This window comes from Ixodes scapularis, unplaced genomic scaffold (genome assembly GCF_016920785.2).
Source record: "Ixodes scapularis isolate PalLabHiFi unplaced genomic scaffold, ASM1692078v2 PGA_scaffold3__209_contigs__length_174095766, whole genome shotgun sequence".
NCBI classification, from domain to species: Eukaryota; Metazoa; Arthropoda; class Arachnida; order Ixodida; family Ixodidae; genus Ixodes; species Ixodes scapularis.
The window spans coordinates 88,837,353-88,857,498 of NW_024609868.1; the positions used below are offsets into that span (position 1 = coordinate 88,837,353).

At 46.2% G+C, this 20,146-nt stretch overlaps 1 protein-coding gene across 1 annotated transcript; it reads left to right on the top strand.

Annotated features, from left to right (window-relative positions):
* Window positions 1-871: 871 nt before the first annotated feature.
* On the top strand, window positions 872-19,942 carry LOC120850512. Its single transcript, XM_040223026.1, has 3 exons — window positions 872-1,308; window positions 7,244-7,570; window positions 19,644-19,942. The coding sequence occupies exons 1-3, from the start codon at window positions 1,002-1,004 to the stop codon at window positions 19,940-19,942; spliced, it is 933 nt and encodes a 310-aa protein (XP_040078960.1). The 5' UTR covers window positions 872-1,001.
* Window positions 19,943-20,146: the final 204 nt, after the last annotated feature.

The following is a 20,146-nucleotide window of genomic DNA, read 5'->3' on the forward strand; positions in this document are numbered from 1 at the left end:
CACGTGTGAGCTGACATTGAATAATGTCTATGCAAAATACGTCTGTAACAGGCCGCACAATTACGCCACTGTCTCATTGCACCCTTCCAGTTCTAGAGCTTTAGTATTGCGTGCAGGAGCAAAGGCAAGCGCTGTACGTTTGCGTTAGCGTTGCGTGCTGCATGCTGCATGCTGCTCATGCGGGTAGTTGCCATTCCTCGATTCGAGACGCAGTTTTGGGCTTTGCGCACGCTCAGTCTGAAACACGCAACACTAACGGAGACGCGCAGTGCCTGCGTTTGCTCGTATGCACAATACTAAAACTCACTTGTACTGACAATCAACACGAGCGCATCACAAAATTCAAGCTACTGTTTCCTGCATAAGCACTGCAATACCTTCTTGTAAAACAATTTTTTTTATTTACAAGGTTTTTAAACAGTCGCTTACTCAAATGCTTGTAACAGCTTATCTGAGTAAGAAGCAATATTGAATTTATACTAAAAAAAACGACTAACAACGGGCTTTGTGAACGTGTATTGGTAAAAAATCTCAATTAGGTCAAATTGTTCCTGGCCAAACCTTAGCGAACCTCGTCAAAAAGAAACACTTAAATATTGGTTTTAAAAAATCGAAAATTTAATAAAATTGTCATTTTGCATTTGCTGTATTTAGACTGCATAAAAAAACGTACTTCAACGTATAATAAAATATAAATAGGTCAAACATGCGATTCTTGATAGGGAGAAAAAGGTCACCTTGTGCCTCGTCCGCTAGAGTAATTCATAACTTGAAAACAAACAAAACATTAGGGAAATGCCGTTTGTTTCTTCCATCTCACAAATGCCTTCAAGCATATACTTGTTTTTTTTCGTAGAAATTAAGACTTCGATCACTTCAGCCAGTCCGATTTTGTATGAAATTATTAATACAATCTTCAAACCGGTTTGAGAAAAACAATTAGACATAATTACCTGTTTATCCCATCAGCACCAACGGACTACCTGCTGCAGACTCTGACCATGAACGCTAGTGATACGAGAAATACATCCACTTTACTGGAGTGGTCAACAGGCGAGAAATCCGAAACAATGCACGGCTCGTCACTCACCTTTTCTGGTTACCTTCTTACCGTGAACTCCACGCATGAAACAATCAAATCACAACTGAAGCCTGAGCTGACCAGCTACCTGCTGTCTGGTCTGATACCGTGGACCGGATATAACATCACTTTGAGGAGGCTCTATAGCAGCGTGGATGTCTGGCGCAATATTCGACGCACAAGACTTGGAAGAGCTGCAACAGTCACGATAAAAACGGAGCCTTCAAGTAAGTTTGTTTCGGACATTTAAGGAAGGTTAGATTAGAAAAAGGCCGTGTATTTTCCGTTATTTGTTTATATCAAAAATCGGGGATGTTTTTCGGTGTATAATAATGTTTCAAATATTGGTGTTTTTCGATGATCGTTTTAGGACAGGTACTAAAGATCGTGATTATTGATAAAAACATTTCATGAAGAACCTAGATTTCGAATATTATTGAGGACGTTTTCGGCAGAAAAAAAAATCATGGATAAAGCAGTAGATTTTAGAAAAATCGGAATTGTTTTGTTTTAACCGATATAAATTTAGACCTGCACTTGTTAATTGGTGTTCGTTTTTTGGTTTTTTTAGCAAATTTTGTATTTTTACGACGACGGATATTTATCAATGTTATTTGGTTAAAACCGTTCCGGTTTTAACCAATTACTTATTTGGTTTCAAATTTTCAGCACCTATAAGCGACCGTAGGTCTACTTATAAGTATTGAAAATGACTCTGCACGTTGATAATCATTTTATACCCGTGCGAAATTTGACTTTAAGTTCTTACACACTGCACACCGTTTCTACCGTAGGTTAACGTCAAGCTACTAATTTTTCTTTAGAAAAATAAAAGGCACAGCCAACTTGTAAAAAAAAATTTTAACTTTTAAAATGTAAGGTTTTTATTTGGTGGCACAAAATGCGTTTCTTGATCCGTATGGTAACGATATTCTACAACGACGTAAAACGAATATGCTTACACTGTACTAAACAAGTACACACTCTAAAAAACGCCCGTGCGTCTACTTTCCTGCATTCAACATTTGAAGAGCCAATCTCCGCAACTTACGGAGGCAGCTCAGTGAATGACGGTGCCGAAACATGTTTCGAACAAAAAACGCTGTCTGAGTTGTGAGTCGTGACATTAAGCAATGCAAGCGTGACGTTTTGCATTGGTTAATGTCACAACTCAGACTGCGTCTTTTGGTCTAAACATATGTTTCGTCATTGACAATCGATGAGCTACCTCGGTAAGTTTAAGCGATTGGCTCTCCGAGTGCTGTGCGGGAAAGTAGACGCGCGGATTTTTTTAGAGTGCATGTGCACGATATTTTTTTACGTTACATTTTTATTATAGGGTGATTTCAGATAAGATCGACCACAGGGTGGCTGGTCGATATTTTTAAATCAACTGATGTTTTTATATGCTATTGTCTAGTGTCTTGTATTAACCAATCCACACTTAGTTTTGACCAGAGAAAAAATTTGGGGACAGGAAAAATCGTAAGCTATGAAGAGGTCGACAGTTCCATTAATGCGCACTGATGGAGGGGGCAGGTTTGAAGCGAATAACTAAAGCGATAAAACTAGGAAAAATCTAATACTTTTTTAGAACCAAACTACGTGTATGCTTCCGCGTAATATATAGTAATAATATTTATTTGAATTATATTTAGTTTTCTAAACATTGCTAAACATGCCTGCTGAAACGACAAATGGCAAAATTCGGAGGCCTGTATCTCATGAAATAATTTAATCATCATCATACACTTTTCAGATAGCATTCTACTTATATGAATAATATTTTATAAAATATATAATGTATCTCAATGATATGATAGTCGTTATATATTTAGGCAAACATGGGGAAAAAATCAAACAACGAAAATTTCCGATGCAAACAAAAAAACATAACACCACCTTTGATTTTATTTTAATTCAGGTACCCGGTCATACTTCATTTTGCCATTAACTTTTAGTAAAAACATGTTGAATTACTTGATTGAGAAAGAAGACACAAGTCCCCAAAAGTAGGGTCCTTTTTCAAAGCCTACACTTAGCAGTGCCCTATACCAGAAGTGACTCTGAGTTCCAGTTTCAGGAAAATAAAAAAACATCTTTCATAAATTTTTATTCAGATGCGGTCACTGACAACTAGAGCCATCGGTCCTACAGTAAAAGTGAGGAGAAACTACCAATATGCAGCATTTTACATAGAGCGTACAAAGAGGTATCATATAAGAGACTATAGTGATTCGAGAAAAGGTCATGCAGTGTGAAGTTTTACATTTCGGTCTATTTTATACTTAAAATAAAGAAAGAAAAAAAAATTACTTCCACACACAAAAATAAACACAGATTACTAAAATTGTTTAGGTGAGCTATGTGTTTCCAGGGAAAAACCATTTCAGGTACGGGGTGCCACCGCGCCGGACTGTAAGAGCTTCGATACTCTCGGTGTGCGAGTGGATCGTGGCAAACCGAGAATATTTTTCCTGCTCGAGGATAACGTTTTGTGATTCTCGTATGGTGATTGAATAAAGATTATAAGCTATCACCAAGCAAAACAATAGGTTAAATACCGCGCGAAGAAAGCTGTGATAAATAAGATGTCCCTGCTTTCAAAAGGAGCAGTCCTTGGGGAATCAAATTCGGCACTTTACTCTAAGGCTTTACTCGCTGTACCCAACTAATAAAGTTGTTTTTCTAACCAGATCCGACTGTCCGTGCTACATATACGTCACAAGTTCCTTCTGTTGATGACTTTCACAGCCGCCACTCGTGCCAAAACTGAATGCCAGGAATTAAAGGCGCGCACCGTGCAGCCACTGTTTTTTTGTTTGTTTTTTTGACGATACCAAACAATTTTATTTTCGTCAAGATACACAAGATGCGCGCCTTTCAGTTTCTCGGATAGAACGCTCACCATTGTCCTAGCCGTCTGAATTGCGTTTATTCAGGTTGTTCAGTGCGGCCTGGTGCTTCACGAGTCCGCCAACTCCGTCGCATGCACTTTCCCATGTCCAGGTGCAGAAAATAACCACTGGGCTTGTGGGAAATGATTCTGTGCAAAGTGGTGATGGTAACGATTCTTAAAATGACTGGCGGCCCCGTCACTTACGTAAGTCATGACTCATGTGCGATTATACCACAACGTTGTCTTCAACCCTCTCTTTCACTTCTTGTAGAGCCTAGCACGTGTGAGTGGTGACGTCACACAGGTGCTCACTGATGACAGCAAAAGCTGTTTGTAGATTTTCTTGTCGGCACTACACATGGAAATATCGGCACATTTTTTTTTTCAATGGTATGCTTGAACTTTGTCAGGAAGCACGATGGACCAGTTTTCCGCAAAGTCAAAATGATAGACAATGATCCCGCGTTGCATGCACTGGTTTTCATCGTAGGTCGCTTAATCTTGCGTTTGTCGGATATGGTTGTGAAATATCCAACTTTCAACCGTTACTCGAACGACCTTTAGAAAAGCCTCAGTATTCAAAGTATTTGTTTTCACAAGGTTGCCGGACTCTCATGTTGTAAGCACAATCTCGTCATCCTCTGGGATATGAAGTTCCCCGAGTGTAAGAGACTGGCCTTTTGGGGAGTGATCACAGTGTCCTTAAAGACACAGACCTGTTAGTGGGTCGCACAGAAATGCTGAGTTCTTTTCACCAGTGTTGAATGTTGAGCCTGTGACGTTCTTTACAGCGGCAATACAAAGGTAATATTTGGTGCAGCGCACACAAAGCACACTTCCTGGTGTGGAATGCACTTGACCCATCTAGGGCGGAAGGAATAAAATTTCAGTTAAAGCAAGTAGGCAGGCGAGCTGGTTAAGGATGGACATTTCGTGTATGTCCGTCCCTTTTTGTCCCCGAGCTCCAGGGTTACTATGTCAATGAAATTTCGTTAGCCCAACGCCAAAATCAGGATGCTTGTCTTTGTGTACAAGAAAGGCCTCTCGGATTGAGCGTGTCAGGAAGCGCTTTGGCACGAACGTTTTCTCCCCGTCCTTATCCTTGATAGCGTTCGGGGAAATGCAAAGAAATACTGCACCGGCTGTTTTGCGAGAACTGGCGACGAGTGTCGTCTGCTACTTCCGTCAACTATTGCGCCATAATCGTGATCTTCGTGAGTAAATGATTGTTGCTAGCCACAGAACAATATCACGCAGAAAGAGAATGCTTGAATATGTTTTATTCTAGATATAAGTCAGGGATATATATATAAGAGAGAGAGAAAGAGACGGCGCTAGAAAGGAAGAGAGAATAGCATATAGTGTCGCAGGAGAATAAAGTAAACGAAGTTCCCAGTGGCCGATGGGTGCTGGATCTTTTCTCGGATTACTACTCCGTAATATAATAGCTCTTTGTACACAGTAGTTTCTCCTCACTCTTAATGTGTGAACGATTAATATAGTTAACAATGGCCTTATCTGAATAAAATATATAACAGATGTCTCTTAGTTCCTTGAAACTGGAACTCAGAGTAACTTCTCGGATAGGGCACTGCTAAGTGTAGGCTTTGAAAAAGGACCCTACTTTGGGAAGTTGTCTTCTTTCTCACTCAAATAATGCAACATGTCTTTAATAGAAATGAATACCGAAATAGAACATGACAGGATACCAAAAATTAAATAAAAATGAAAGGTTTTTTTTTTTTTTTTGCTTCGGAATTTTTTGTTGTTTGATTTTTTCCCCATGTTTGCCTAAATATGTCACGACTATCGTATCACTCAGATACCTTATATATTTGTTTTAAATAATAGCCACATATAAATAGAGTACTATCTGCAAAGTATATGATAATGAATAAATTATTTTATGAGATATCACAGGCCTCCAAATTTTGCAATTTGTCGTTCGAGCGGGCATGTTTGGCAATTATTAGAACACAAAATATAGTTTAAGTAAATATTATTACTATATATTACAAGCAAGCTGTATCCATAGTTTGTTTGTGAGAAGTATTAGATTTGTCCTAATTTTATCCCCTCAGTTAGTCACTCTCAAACGTGCCCCCTCCATCAGTGCGCGTTAATGCAACTGTCCACCTCTTCATGCCTTACAATTTTTCCTGACCCCAATTTTTTTTTTTCTGGTCAAAACTAAATGGGGATTTCTTGATACCAGACACTTGACAATGGCATATAAAACATAATTTTATTTAAAAATGTCTACTAGCCGCCCTTTGGTCAATCTTATCTGAAATCACCCTATAGTAGTTGTAAACACCAATTTTTACCTTCGCATTTAGTTCTGTAGACTAGCAGTAAGCTATTTTATAACAACTATAATGGAAAATGACAAAAAACTGGCGATAACCATTTCGAGCTGAATGACTTTCGCTCCGTCGATTTTCAGCGTTTTAAAAGCCATTTTCATGTGAATCCAGATGTAAATATGACCTCGCTGGACGGTTTCAATTATTTGTCAGATTATCCACATGTATAGCATCGCGAACATTGCAAGCTCGTAAGATTCACAAACCAATTTCTGGTGAATTGTAAAATAGGTAATGATAAAGCGTGCGTTTTGTTGGTTGGTAGGATGTTAATTCTTGAAAGCATACCTCATAAAGGAAATCATGCAAAGTTCACGAACTACACTCTTAATCCGGCTCCGCATAGGCTCCAGTTAGATTAACGTTCCACATATTCATTTTGATACAGCTCAAATTTTAGTATTTATTGGGATTATATGTGGAACACTTCGTTTTCCTTTCTTTTTATCTGGAATACGTAGACGCAATGCAGATTGTCGTTTCACACAGAGACTGTTCCACTTAACCTCTCTAATGTAAGCTCCAATATGTTCCAGTCAAAAGCTTTCAGAAGATGTTTTTTTTTTCGTTATCATTTATAGATATCATTCATCCGAAACACTGATCTGTATAAAGTACAAAGTATTTACAGTTATCTAAAACACTGTTCCTTATTAACTACAAAATATGTGAAACACGCTTTCTCCTTGCTAAGCGCAACTCTTTTTGGCAAATACGTTGCAGTTCAATTGGAACCTAAGGGGAACGGAAATGAGAGTGTACAGTGTACAGCTCGTTCTCGTTTAGCCAGTTCAGGAGGCTATTTAAATAGCCCGAACTCGCATTGCGATACTCCATAGACAAGCTTCCAAATCGGAAACATCGGTTAAATTCCTTGTTCGCTGTATCTTTCTTCAGACCCTCCTGCACCGAAAGAGATCCGTGTTCTCGCAAATGAGGAAGGAAAAGTGGTTGTACAGATCGTAGCCCCTGACTTCTGGAACGGCTCTCCATTCAAGTACCACATACATTGGGAGGCACAGGATCAGGAAAGAAACTTATCAGGCTATAGAAAGGTCAACGTTTCTTCACCTTGGCCATCTGAAAAGGAGTGGACGACCGCCAATTTGACGCTTGTGCCGGGAGTAAGGTATAACGTATATGTATCGGCACAAAATTATATTGGCCCTGACGTTCTTTTAATGGGCCCCGAGCTTGAGGAACAAGTGACAACAGCTCCGTTAGGTAAGTGATTTAAAGTATAGCATTTTCTTTTCGACCGAAGTGCGATTATCGAATCAAGGAATGCGGGCTACATTTTTCGCTGTTTGACTGACTTGAAAATTGTCATGTTGACATTTCCTATGAAATAATTGTTGTTACCGTAGCAGTGCTCTAGAACATTAATCCGTATATTCTCAAGTCATATATATTATGCGCAATTATGTAATTTTTCAAAAACCACAATACGTTAGGAACAGAAGAATTCTCAAGCTGGCAGTTCAGTCATTTAATTATTTTTAAGGCTCCTTAAAGGGATGGTGAACCGAAATTTGAATTTCAGAAAACCATGCAGGAAATGTAGCGGGACGCTACATCCCTACAACACTACTCGTAAGGCGATATCTCGAATGGACGCCCGTATTTTGGGAAAAAGAGATCGAGATTGAACCAGGCCGACGTGGCGCGTGATGTGAAGATATCTCGTTTTCTCCTCTCTTCGCTTCACCCCCTCAAGGCGGCGAGGCGGAGAAGACGCGAGGCCGTTCCCTCTCCTTCTCGGAGAAACATGACGTGAACATTTCTCTCAAATGCGCCTCCTTTTCTTGAAAAATACGGTCATCTATTCGAGATATCGCTGTATGAATGATGTTTTGGTCTTTGTAGCATCCCGTTGCACGCTCTTGCCGCGTGTTTTCTGGAATCCGAATTTCGGTTCAGCATCCCTTTAACACATTTAAGTGCGTAGATAACTGATATAGTTATATACTATATTTTTCTATAAGCCACAGCTCTACCCTTGGAAAAAAGCAATACACTAAAATTATATTTAGTATACTAAAATTAGGTTTGTAATAAGGCAGTCTTTTTAAAAGCATGCTTTAAGTGTACAAAAAGTGCACTCGTAGACTAATAAAAGTACCTGTAACAAAACTAGTACACCATTATGAAAAAACCCATTAGATAATGCATTTGAAGGTGGATCTGCCGAATTCTCTTTCACAAGGACAACGTCTCTTAGTACGAAAAAAAAAACAAATTAAGCTTTGTTCTTTCCCCTCCCTCAAACTTATATTGTCTAACATGTGTGGACTTTACACCAACGCATAAACTGAATAGACGAATGAGTTTCTCATATTGAGGGGACTGTACTTCTGCATACTTGAAATGTCCTAAAATTGTACTATCAATGTACTAAAAATAATCTAATAGCGTACACTTTTGTAAGGATGCTATAAATTAATTTTAAGTGCACTTTAACTTCTCTTTAGGTTTATGCAAAGTGTACGGATTATGTATACTACCAGTTGTAGAAGATTGTTTTCCCGGACTTAAATGGGCAGTTCAGGTGCCTCGTCGGGACCCGGGACCGTGAGAGTGGCGTCAATAGGGTGGCCCGCCGCGATACCCCCCCCCCCCCCCTCCCCCCGTCTCGTGGACCGCCGCGACACCCCACCCTATAGGGTGACCACCTCTCTGCTAACGAAATGCGGGACACGAGGGGCGGGGCGGGGTGGGGCGGAGCGGGGGGGGGGGGGGGGGGGGTAGAGGAAATTTATGAACACACTCGCCACGGACCGAGGCTCTGTGAACATATTTAATATCCTGTGCTGTTTATACACCTGCAATTGTATTGCAGCAATTAAGCTAAAATAATTTTCACTCCCAGTGATATACATTTTTATGCCAAATATGTTATTAAATATGTCGAAGTTGAAAGCCTAAGAATCAACTGCAGCACAACTCAATGCGTCAAATGAAGTTAAGAAACAGTAAAACAAATTTGGGTTATTGTTTCTTGTTAAGGCTAACATTGTGGTCGGTTTGCCTTGCTGCATACCCGACCCAGAGGAATAACAGGGAGCCAACGGTTTCAACAACAAGAAACTACATTTAATGGGACATGGACGAGACGATTAACAGTATTTCCGGCGGCGCCTGAGTTCAGGCAGCGACTCCCTGTGCGCCACCTTTGATCCGTCTTATCAAGGCGGCGCATCCGATGCGCGCGTGGCTGGCTTGACTTCGCAGCCACACGGGAAAAGGTCGACCTTGCAGTCGGGCAACTGGGCTGGGGAGCCGCCAGGGTGCCCACACTCCCCCCCTTTCCCCTCAAGCTTCGTCCGGCTGCGGCCGGTCTCGACGCGCGTCGAGACCGGCCGTGGTCCGGCATGTCGATGACGGAGACGACGTCGTGGGCGTCAGGGGGCGGATGGCGCTGCTGGGCGGACTGGCGTTGCAAGTCCGGCCGGCGACTGCTGAACGAGTGCGATGGCCCGTTGGAGGTCGCGCTCGCCACGTTGGTTGACGCGCGCTATGCGTTCGGCATCCGCTCTCTAACTCGCTTCTTGGTCACATGCTGCTCTTTCTGCAGCGGCTCGGTCAGCTCCAGCTTGTCGCTTGAGCTCCTTGCTCTTGATCAGGGCTTGGCTGGCGGCCACCTTGTTGCTCTGGACCGTCTCCAGCAGGTGGCTGCTCTCCATGTGGTCCCCCTTGATCCGAGCCAGCTGCCGCTCCGTCCTGCAGAGGGTGGCCGCGGTCCATGGTTCCCTGGGCCACCCCTGGAGTGCCGACGTCCTTGGTGGCCCGGTCCACCATGAGACCTGTCGCCGTGTCGTTTTGATGGCGGGTGTGATGACGGTGTTGTCCACGAGCCAGCTTCATAGAAAAAGAAGAAAGCAGACGACATGGGGCTCATTTGAGGGTGGAGCTTGACGTTATCTTCACACTCCTTTCAGAAGGTTCGAAATAACGGATCTGAGGTGGGTACACAATCTTCTCCCCACTCTCTTGAAAAGGGAGCAGATCGTTGGAAGTAGAAAACTGCCCTCAAAATGCGAGAGAGGCGAAGCCGAGGAGAGAGTAGAAAGAAAAGACAAAAGGTTCCTCTCTCTTTGGTGTCACCGACGTCGCAGGTTATACCGCCGCCTTGGTGGAGACAAGGGGGTTTCCGGGACGGGACTGCCGCCAGTGTCGTTCCGGTCCTGCGAGGAATCTTCCCCTTCTGCTTGAAAAAAATTGTTTAAGATCAGTGACATGAACATGCCCGGTTTCCTCATGAGACTCACAGTGAACTAGTTTGTAAGTGAATGGTGAGCACTTTCCACAAACGCGAAACGGACCTTCCCACTTGTTGGCGAGGGAGGCTGCGAAGCCTCGAGCGGCGTCACTCAGTGGGTGAGCATACGCCGGAGTGCAAAATCTCCCACCTCGATCTGCAAGTCACGTCGCCCCTTGTTGTACTGTTCTGCCTGCTGTACTCGGGCGACGTCAAGATTCTCTCGGGACTGTCGAAGGTTATCAGAGAAGCGCTTTCGCAGGTCCTCTGCAAACTTCACGTAGGGGCGAAGCCTTCCCCTAGACTCCGTGGAAAGGAGACTGTTAAAAAGCCGGAACGCGAGCTCCTTGCCGCAATTCAATTGGGCAGGAGTGAGACCCGTTCACCGATTTATGGTCGTACGGCTTCGAATGCCAGCTCCGGCAGTTTCGCGTCCCAGTCCTTGTGGCGCTCAGTAAAGGCCACTATTATCATCTTAATGTTCCGATTTTCCCTTTCTGTGATGTTTGCTTGCGGGTGGTATGGGAAGTTCTTTTGTCCCAGCACCGCACACGCGTCCACGAACACCTTACTTGTTAGATAGGAGGCATTATCGCTTACAAGTTGTGCAGGAAAGACAAACCTAGCGAATGTTTCAAGTAGACGCTCCCAGATTTGTGGCGAATCTAGCTTCCGCAAAGGAAATAACTCAACCCACTTTGTGAAGTGGTCGGTTACCACAAACAAGTACTGGTTGCCGCGGGAACTACGTGGGAAGGGGCCCATGACGTCACAACAACAAATCTGCCAAGGCCTCTGACTCACGATTGGTTGCATGACACCGGGGGGCTGACCATCACGTGGTTTACCTTCTGGCACTCCGAGCAGCTACGAGCGTATCGGAGCACATCCAGCCTCATGCCTGGCCAGGTAGCAACTTTGGATAACTTTTCGTAAGTTTTGCTCCCACTGTATGCTGTGTCCTGCCAAGGCAGACTCATGTATGTATCGGATGAAAAGCTTACGTAGCTTGCGGGGTATCACGGTCCGGAACGCCGAGCCATTCGGATCGTCGTCGGACTGGGGGATGTAACGCACCAGGAGGCCGTCGTCGCTCATCAAGTAATAGTCGAACTTGTGGAAGCCATTGGTTTCCCTCCCCCGAGAAGGCGTGACCCGCGGACGTTCCGGGCGAAGTCGTCTGACTTCGAGCCCGGTAGCTCCGTATCGTGTCGGGGAGAGTACGTCACCATGCTGACCTACTCTCTCGCACTCCTCCGCGCGTCTCCCCGATTCCGGGGGAACAGCGAGATCGCGCGAGGGAGGGTCGGGCCTGCCCTCCGAGTGGACGGCCGTGTGGTCGAGGAGTCCTGGATTGGACTCCGGGCGACGGGTCGAGTCGCGGCGCGAGCTCGTCCAACCGGCGATGACTCAACGCTAGTGATTCCCCTGGCTCTGACAGTCGGCGTCCCCACTACCTGTGGAAGTCCGTCTGCCGAGAGCCCTGGCCCCAAACTCCAGCGACGACGGGTAGCGGCGTGAGCTCGTCCGACCGGCGATGACTCCGCTCGCAATTACCCCTTTGGCTCTCAGGTCGGCGAGCGCTGCGGTCACACTGTGTCTACGGCTCGCTCAACCGCAGTGTCTTGTTGGGAACCCCTGGTACTCAAAAAAACACTGTTGGATACCAGGATCATCGTTGTTGGCATGGCGTTGGCCGAACCCGGCGCGGCGACCGCCCTCGCTGGTAGCCGTCGGCCGCGCGGTAGGACGGGCATCGGATTCCCGTTTGAGCACTGGACTGATCTCTGGTCCTCGTAAAAGGTACGTGATCTACCCTCCCTTTATGCCCACAAACTCCTTGTCACTTAGGCGGTCGACTGGACCTCGTGCTGCCATCCAAGCGGACACGCGTTGGCAAAGTCCGTCATCTAGCTGCGCCTTGTGAAGCACCTCACGGCTTACTAATGTACCCCACCGTGAATCTGTGGATCCTCGTGCCGTGACCGCGACGGTGACCAAGCCATGGGTATCCTCAGATTCACGGTTGGCCCCACGTTGGGCGCCATTGTGGTCGGTTTCCCTTGTTGCCTAACCAACCCGGAAGAACAACACGGAGCCAACGGTTTCAACAACAAGAAACTACATTTAATGGGACATGGACGAGACGATTAACAATGTTACCGGCGGCGCCTCCAGTCAGCGACTCACCCGTGCGCCGCCTCTGATCTACCTTATCAAGGCGGCGCACCCGATGCGCGTGTGGCTGGCGTGACGTCGCCGCCACGCTGGAAACGTTCGGCACCCTTGGCTTACAGTGGGGGAACGGGACTGGGAAGCCGCCAGGGTTCACACAGCTTTCATCAACATGGTCCTACACACATTTTTAACATTGTGTTTTTTTCGACCGTTGTGAGTTGCAGGCTTTCTGCCTTGTGTGACTGTCTTCGCTAAAAAAAATTCAACAGCAACCCTTTCGCATTGACACAACGCTATGAAAATAATTCCAATTTATATTTAAACTTTTGGCGAGAAATTTTCTCTTACAATATTTTGCCACCGTGTGGAGAGGCACGACGGTGCAAGCGCGTCGAATCTCCTGCAAGAACGACAGTCGCTTCCCTCAATGCTTGGATAGAAAATGGCGTACCATTGGGATTCACGCGATTACCAGCAACCTCCGCGCTTCCCCGCGCCCCGTTGATCGGCAGCACCACGAGTTGCGGAGTGAATTTTACGACAATCTAAAATGCGGGACATTTTGAAGGTTTGGGAAATTCTCGCGGGACGCGGGACATGAGCCCTCAATACGGAACAGTCCCGCGAGTCACGGGACGGGTGGTCACCCTACCCCACCCCCTTTTCACGGTACAGCTGCACGCCCCTGAGCGCTGCATCCGGGGTGATCCCCCCCCCCCCCCCCTCGCTCTAGTTAGGTCACTGAACCGTCGAACTTTGCTGGTTGCTGCAGGGCTGGTCGTCGGTGGGGTTTAACCGAACACGACCCTGGGAGGTCTCGTGTTCGATCAAACTTTTAGAGCGTAGCTCCTAGGGGCCCGTTCCCGGCTTGAGCGGCGTCGGCGTCGGCGTAACCAAGGTCACCCCAAGGTCACGTGACCCCCAAGGTCACGTGATCCGAGAGGTCACGTGACCCCTCCCCCAGGGTCACGTGACCCCCCGAGGTCACGTGACCCCCCCCGGGGTCACGTGACCACTCCCAGGGTCACGTGACCCCCGCCGAGGTCACGTGACCTTCCCGATGACGTCATCGTCACTGATGACGTCACCGGCATCCGCATCGTCATCGTCATCATAATGATGACATCATCAGTGACGTCACTGATGACGTCACCGGCATCCGTATCGTCATCGTCATCATCACGGATGACGTCATCAGTGACGTCACTGATGACGTCACCGACATCCGCATCGTCATCGTCATCATCGCTGATGACGTCATCGGAGTTCGCATCGTCATCGTCACTGTGACATCATCGGCATCGTCACGTGACCCCCAAGGTCACGTGACCCCCCCCCCCCAGGTCACTTCACCCCCCCCCCCCCCAGTACCGTTCCCTCCTCCTCCACAAGAGCTGCGCTCTGATTCGGTGTTACAGGGAGTTGTAAACGGCTTTCATTTTTTAATTAAAGTGGTACAAGTTACGCTCCTTGCTGTGGGGCAGGCACGGCCGATGTGGTTGAGTTTGGCGCACTTAATGCAGCAGCGTGCCCATTGTAGCGAACCCAGGGTAGTCCTTGTTGTCGGGCTCCGCCGGAGCCAGGTACCGACCAGGACATCAGGAAGATGGGCCTCGGAAGCCGGGGTACTTTTCGATAGACCTTTAATTTACATTTGTACAGTTGATTCAAGACCAGAGAAGAGAAGACCTTTAATTTACATTTGTACAGTTGATTCAAGACCAGAGAAGAGAAGACATTTGCTTGTCAAAGTTCGCTTATTTTAAACACTGGGTTCTCCCTAGGTCCCTAGGTAGGGACCCCCACATCGGTGGATAGTCGGCCAATCACAGAAAGATGTCCAGTTCAAACACCGCCCCACATTCCATGATTACGCACACTCAGCCGCTGTAAACACTTCACCGTCGGTCTAGACGGCGCCGAGAGTTTCACCAAAAACACCGGCTCGTTGGAATTCACGCAGCTGGTCAAAACACCGTCCGGGGCCGAGACGTGACGTGCCGCCTTTCGACCCTTCGTGTCTACGCGTTGAATGAAGGCGTCCGGATGATCTCATCGTCCCGGATCGTGCCCTGGTGTTTCGGCGGTGAAACCTGAGACGTTGTTTTCCCTCTTCGGAGGCTACATCCAGACTTGTACACGTTAAAGTCTGGATATATCTCGGCGCACGTCTCGTGCGTTCGCTGGGCAGGCGTGCCTCCGTAGCGATGATGGCGCCAGGCTCGCTGAGTCAGATGACCTTGAACCCGCGGGAGGCGTCCGGCGAAAACAAACGGCCCGATGCAGACATTAGGAAATGGTCCGGGGCCTATTCATAACACCGTTCATTACACCATGTAAGCCTTGATCGTTTTTCCTGGCTTGAAAGTGCAACATGGCAGCTCTGAGCGACGTGTTCGCCGGAGCCTTTGAGAGGACACGAAAGGACTCGGCGGTGAACTGATTCGTTGGTCAGTACCAATGCAGGGGGATTGTTCGATATGAACTGAGTTTGTAAGTTTGACTGATGTGGCGTGCCTTCTGATGCCCGAGTCTAGCGTCGCGGCGGAGAAATGCTATTTTAAAACTCTCTTGCGTAGCGTGCGCTAACCCAAGTGCTAAATTTAGCGCTAGCGTGCGCTAAAAAGGCGAACGTTATTCGAAAACTCCCTATTGTTCATGCAACCATTTTCAAGCGTGCTCATAAGCGAGACTTTAGCATATCGCGCAGTTTACCTATCTAGTTTAGAAACTCTGCTGTCGGAAAACACAGGACAAAATCACTCGGCTCATCTGTAGCAGACACATGCAAGAATTTGCACTCTGACATCGAACTTATACAGCACACTACTCTAATTTTGTGTAACAATATTGCAATGGTAAGTTCGTTTTTACAGCACATTGTACAGAATTGTGGAGGCTGTTACATAAGAAAGCTCGATTAGTGTTTTTCTCCACTTCTGATTTCTATTGGCTTCTGAGTTATGGTGGGAACATAACATTCTTTCTTTTTTGTACTCACCAAGAAATATATAAAATTCATAAGATGTAAATAACGGAAACATCACTGGCATTTTCAAGACAGGCACCAAAATGTACACTAAATTTGGGCTGACCACACCATCCTCAACGGCGTTGCCGTCGGCGCCACCGGGCAACACCACCGTCCGTCGTCCCAACTCGAGGGTACACTCACCGCCGGATTTCCCGCGCTTTCGTCGTCTCCTCTTCGCTAGGTTCTTCTGTTTCGGCTCCCATATCTCATTGATCAGCGTCGAAACCGCACTTGCTGACCACATGGCAGGTGTCGATGATGTCCTGGTGATCAGCGTGAACGTGATCACCCTAGCCTGCTCGTTGATTGTGCGACGTCGCCGCGTTCTGAAGACAAGGAGGCGCAGGTTCTGGCTCCGGCCGAGTCTCCCTCGATAACATTTGCTTGGAAGGTGGCAGTCGGTAATTAGGATTCCTCACACAAAGTTGCGCTGAGCGTGTATCTGCTTGACACCTTCATTTTCGGCGTAGTGAGGAGCACCTCAGAGCATGCCGTCAACAGTATCGAAAAGCGCATGACTTCAAGCCTTTTCCGGCGTTCCCACCTGCTCCACTTTGGCAGGCGTTGCCGATTTTCGACGAAATTTTCAACCAGCGATTGTGTGCGTTGCAAACATTTTTCGTGGCTTCATTTCCTGCAGGATATATTTTGCCATTCATTAGGACAAAGACTGTCATCAAATCTATAGGACATACTCCAGAGCGCAGGCGACATGCAGCAAGTCTAACGAAAACACTCACCTGTTATTCCCAATTCCTCTGCGATAATTTTCCAGCTGTGTTTCTTAGCGTCCTTCTCTATGAAATCTGGCTGCGTCTTGTCATAATGAAATAGAAAATGTCGCAGTTTCGAGGAACCACCCCGCTCGGAAAGGAGAAAATGAGTATTGCAAAGTAAAACACGCCACGCTCCTTTCCAACGTAAAGGTGCGCCGAGCAGCGGCTTGCACGTTGCTATGACATCGCAACATCACGATCTACGCAGCCTCCTATTCGCGTCTCCAGCTCGACGCTCGCCCTCCCGCGGCGGAAACGGGAAGCGCTCTAGTGAGGGTCCCCCGATTCTCCTGCTCAGCGGGCATGGCGGAACTGCTCGCGATCATGGCTCTCGAAATGTCGTTCCCGAATGCAAACAACACTCTTTACTGTCTCAACGTAGTGCTGCAGCCGGTATAGGATTGTACCTTACTGGAGAGTTTTGGCAATATGCATAGAAGCAAACGCCAGCGGTGTGCGTTTGCGTTAGAGTTGCGTGCCCCACGTTGTGCGTGCGCCTCATCACCATGCGCCTTCCAAGACCGCAATTTCGGGCTCCGCGCACGCGCAATGTGGAACGCGCAAAGCTAACGCAAACACACAGGGCTTGAGTTCGCTCGTATACGCAATATTAAAACTTACTACTGTTTCACCGGCTTCCAACGCCAACGAGACGTGCTGCAGTGAGCAGACGTGCAAGCAGGTAGGCGTTCCTTCGAACTGGAAAGGGTGAGATTGGCAAAACGACGGCGAGCAAATACGAAAGTAAATTAATGTTATGATAAAACTAGTAATTAAAAAAAAAGCTTTTTTTTAACTTTTGGGCATTTGGTCTGGAAGTATATTGCGGCGACTTTGGACGTTTCGCCGGTTGTCAAAAGTCGCGACTTTGATAGCACAATATACTTTACCCACAATTAATGTAATTTTGGATGGATTTCTCATATTAGCCAGAATGGTTTCATCGATTTAACACTATTTTTTTATTTTATTTGCAATTAAAATGCAGCGATTGGAACCAGTTACGATAATTAGCATAGTTTTCTTTGTCATATTTCTTCGCGCGTTTAAAATTAGATCATAAGCAACAAATTATATTAGAGCTTGAAGAATTCCTTATTCAAATATGTGAATTTCATATTATTATTATTAATACAAATCGCGGCAATGTATGCCTCTAATTAACGCCAAGATCACGAGAATACTCTATTTAAGCATAATAGTCTTTCCAGAAAGGTATAATTCTGTTTACTTTTTAGCATATAAAAAACTCTGACATAGTTATCAAGACAGACAAACAGTTAAACGCTGGATGTAATATGAAGTCCTACGGGTCACGCCGGTGCTATAAAAACACAAACACACACACTTCAGCTGTCTGACTCGGATTCAATCTTGGGTTGCAGCGAGAGCAGCGTTTATTAGTTTATGCGTTTCGCAGACATATTGTAAAAATTGGAATTATTCTCTTATACTTGTACTGGGATAATTGTCATTATTTCCCATGACAATTATCTGAGCGGGAAAAAGGCAGTGAGAACGCACGGATATCAGCACTGATTTTTTCAACAACTACGAATATCAGCCTGGATCGAACAGTATGTCACAAAATAAAGTTTCCGCGAACAACTTTTCTAAGTAAATAATCACGATGTGAGACACATCTTGAATCATGAAAGATTGCGAAATTAAGACCTCTATGGAGAAATTAAATCCCAAATAGAGGCAGGTTTCGGTTTCGCTCCAGAATTAAAACGCTCATCCTTTCGTAATAAATACGCTAAACACAGTTCTTGTTTTCAGGTTAAAGAGTTAAAAGAGAAAAACATTAGCTTCCTCGTATTACCAGAAACAATATATGTTGCTCAGTGAAGCCAGCACACTAGACAGGCTCAACAGCGGCACGCATCTCTGACCCTCACTAAACCCGCCATCTTGGAAAATGAGTGCCGCCACCTATAGTTAGTTGGAGCCCCGAATATGCCGCCCTTTCTCTCCGGCAAAAAACGGCTAGCTTCCAACCGCGCGTGGGCCGGTTGCCTAGACAGCGCCGACCAGCAAGCCGTGTTTTAAGTTGAACTCTGACTCGGAGCTCGGGAGGGCAAGAAACAGAAAAACCGACAACGAGATGGCGATAAATCTCACGTGGTACGGCGCAGCGTAAGAACGTTAACAGACAGGACGAAAAATAAGCACACACAAAGAAAAAAGAGACGAGCACGAGGAAAGCACGTGGATGTTCGGGTAACCTCGACTGACACCTGACGTACTGAGCTTTGCCTGCGGCCTCACGTCTTGTTTACACCACCTCGGGCGAACTTGAGCAAGACGAGATGTCTGCCGCCGCCATCAACCATCTGGGGGTGCGAAAAGCGGACCAGGAAAGAAGCGGAATCTGAAACGTCGGTCGGAGGAGAGAGAAGGAAGACGCGAGCAACAGCAACAGCCCGGTGTGAGAACAAGAGAGATCGAAAAGGAACGCCACGAAAGACGCCACGCAAAATAACTTTTCTCTGTTTTAACGAAGCTTGAGTTGTAGATTTATACTAATAAACAGTTCGTATTGGGTTAAACCTTGCGGTTGTCGTTAACAACAAAACTTTCTGGTGCCGAAAACCCGGGATTAACCGCCAACGAAGCCCCCGAACGAAGAAATGACAACTCAAGCTACAATCGACCGACTGAGACGCAGAAGAGCAGAGGTTCGAACGTCAACAACGAAACTCCTGAACGAAATCGACGTTCTGCTGGCCACGGAAGACACGCATACGGGTGAGCTTCAAGAAAAGTTTGAACTTCTGGTGTCCAGAGAATCAACGTTAAAGGAACTGGACCGCGAGATGGAAGAAGTCGTGGACTGCGAATCGATAAAAGAGGAGATGACAGGCGCGGACGTTTACCATGAAAGAATCAGCGTAACGAAGACGCGATTGCGAAACAAGCTGACAGAACGTGAACAAGCCGCTGCCAGGTTATCTTTAACGCAGAACACGGCCGTCAAAACTATCGCAAATGAAGGTCGGACGACTATGACAGTGAAGCTCCCGAAACTTGAGATAACAAAATTCCAAGGGGACATACGAGCATGGCAAGGATTTTGGAGCCAATTTGACTGCACCATTCACCAGAACGAAACTCTCTCGGAAATCGACAAGTTCAAGTACCTCAAAAGCTACCTGACCGGCAAAGCTGCTGCGGCAATTGAGGGACTCGCCGTAATTGCCGAGAACTACGAAGTTGCAATTGACCTCCTGAAGGAAAGATTTGGTAAACAGGAGCTGATCATCGAAAGCCATCTGTCACGACTTCTAGAGATCAAACCAGTCCATGACTCCAGGAACGTCACTGCACTCAGAGCGTTATACGATTAAGTGGAGACGGGAGTTCGAAGTCGTGACGCCCTGGGGGTTCCATCGGATACCTATGGAACGATGCTCCTTACCGTTCTTCGAAAGGTCGTGCCGGCCGATCTGAGCCTGGAGTACAACCGGAGATCCACCTCACGAACAGCGACAAAGCACAACGACCTCAGAGACTTCCAGGACTTCCTGAAAATCGAGATAGAAAGCCGAGAA